This window comes from Anarrhichthys ocellatus, unplaced genomic scaffold (assembly GCF_004355925.1).
Source record: "Anarrhichthys ocellatus isolate YVR2014 unplaced genomic scaffold, GSC_Weel_1.0 scaffold100, whole genome shotgun sequence".
NCBI classification, from domain to species: domain Eukaryota; kingdom Metazoa; phylum Chordata; class Actinopteri; order Perciformes; family Anarhichadidae; genus Anarrhichthys; species Anarrhichthys ocellatus.
This window is the reverse complement of record NW_022280130.1, coordinates 574297-576270: the sequence shown is the minus strand read 5'-3', so window position 1 is coordinate 576270 and position 1974 is coordinate 574297. Positions and strand designations below refer to the sequence as shown.

Sequence of the window (1974 nt, the reverse complement as noted above, 5' to 3'; positions counted from 1 at the left end):
GTGTGTGTGTGTGTGTGTGTGTGTGTGTGTGTGTGTGTGTGTGTCTGTGTGTGTGTGTGTGCGTGTGTGTGTGTGTTAGTGTGTTGTACATGGCTGCAGCTGGCTTAAGGGTGACCTGTTTGCGCGGGTCACGCTCAGAAAACAGAGCTCAGCGGCATCCTGTCCGACCAGAACAGAGACCACAGTGCCACTGACCCAATAACCCTCAGCCACTTCGTAAGCCTGCACACACACCAGCTCACACACACACACACATCCGCTCATGTCAGCTGTCGTGTCGTCCTCTGCAGGCGCCTGGTTGAAGTCGGAGGAGACGGTGGCGATGAAAACAAAGAGGGCCGACTTTGCCGCCGCTTTCCTACGCGGCCGGATGATTGTAGCAGGAGGACTCGGTAAGAGCAGACCTTCTGTTTGATGCAAATATTGATTGAATCTCGCTGCATCCATGGTGTTTAATTCATCCAGAACAATCTTAAAGGTTAGATTAACCTACATATCAGTGTTCACGTGACTGAAGTCATGCGCTGCATTCTTTGTTTACAATAAATCCCGATGAAATAAATAGATGACTACCTTTGGGTCTTGTTGCAGGTCACGAGCCCTCGGCGCTGGACACGGTGGAGGCCTTCCACTCTCAGAGGAAGAAGTGGGAGAGGTTGGCCCCCATGAACTTCCCCCGATGCTCCACCTCCTCCATCGTCATCAGAGACCGCCTCCTGGTGGTGGGAGGAGTCAACCAGGTAGACTCGCGCCGGACTTAACCGTAAACGGTGCATGATTACAATAACTCAACACAAGCTGAGCACAGGCGCGGTGACAGATGTTGACTTTGTGTGCAGATGTTTTACATGAAAGTCTGTTACATTCAAGCCCACAAGTTTGTACAATAAGTCCATGTACCTTAAGCCTTCTGTACTTAGAACTGGCGAGCTCGTCCGCAGGCCTGCAGTCAGAAGCCGCGTCGACAGAGTCCGTGTAGCTCCTCTCACAGCCAGAGGGGGGAGGCAAAAGCAGTGCAAACCGTGTCCTGTGTGAAAGGCCCGTCCACTTAAAAGGAAAGAAGCAAACCGGGCCTACGGGTGCTTTCACACCTAACCTGTATGGTTTGGTTTTATCAAACTCAGGTCAGGTTTGATCCGGTTAGTTTGGTTAAGATTTGTTGAGTGAAAATCAAACGAACCAACCACAAGATTTTATCACGGCAGACACGGTATTTTAGCAATGATGTCACTACTTATAGATGCATCCGTTGATCATGAAATCTGTTCAGCAAGGGATCTTATTGATGTGTAATCAAGACCATGTATATGAGCACGTCAGCGCGGGTACTTTAACTGATAAACAGGTCAAAACCTTGTAAAGTTGTTGTGCTTGTATTCAGCTCTGTGTACTTTGTTCCAAGTGTGTGACAGCGATCCCGCGAGGTAACACGTCTTAATTAAAGAACGTAAATATACATTTCAGAGGCATTAAAGTGCGTAAACTGTCAGTCACCAGACTTTGATTTCTCCACGTGGGTCCTGATGATGTAGGGTGACCATCGTCAAGAAGTTCCCTGTCAGTCTTGTTTCGTTGTGGAAAATAAACTAAACTGCATCAATGTATCATTGGTCCGGATCAAAGGAACCGACTACAGGTGTTGAAGCACCCTTAATGATTCAGTTTTTTACTGAGTTAAATGGTTACGTATCATGAGGTACTGACATGAAATATCTTGTCTCTCTCTCGCTCAGGTTCCCAGCTCGGCCCACGAGATCCTGTACGTGAAAGAGGAAGAGTATCTGTAATTGAATGCAGCGGATCGGCGATCCCACTCCTCTGGACGACCCTCCTGACTCGGACTGTAGTGCAATATAAAAGATATAAGCATTAGAAAAGAACAGAGATGGAGTCAGAGTGAAAGTCCCCCTGCCTTTGAGATGTACAGTAACAGACGGCACCGCCCCCTGCTGGGGCTGTACGGACACTGAGCGC

The 1974-nt window shown here is 48.4% G+C and overlaps 1 protein-coding gene across 1 annotated transcript in view; it reads left to right on the top strand.

The window, feature by feature from the left end:
- klhdc8a (kelch domain containing 8A) overlaps positions 1-1966 on the top strand; it is a 32701-nt gene extending 30735 nt beyond the window's left edge. The window contains exons 7-9 of the mRNA XM_031875933.1: positions 291-392; positions 592-740; positions 1734-1966. Of these exons, the coding sequence (XP_031731793.1) occupies positions 291-392; positions 592-740; positions 1734-1787 (305 nt within the window). The 3' untranslated portion in view covers positions 1788-1966. The remainder of the gene's footprint in view (positions 1-290; positions 393-591; positions 741-1733) is intronic.
- The last annotated feature ends 8 nt before the right edge of the window (positions 1967-1974 follow it).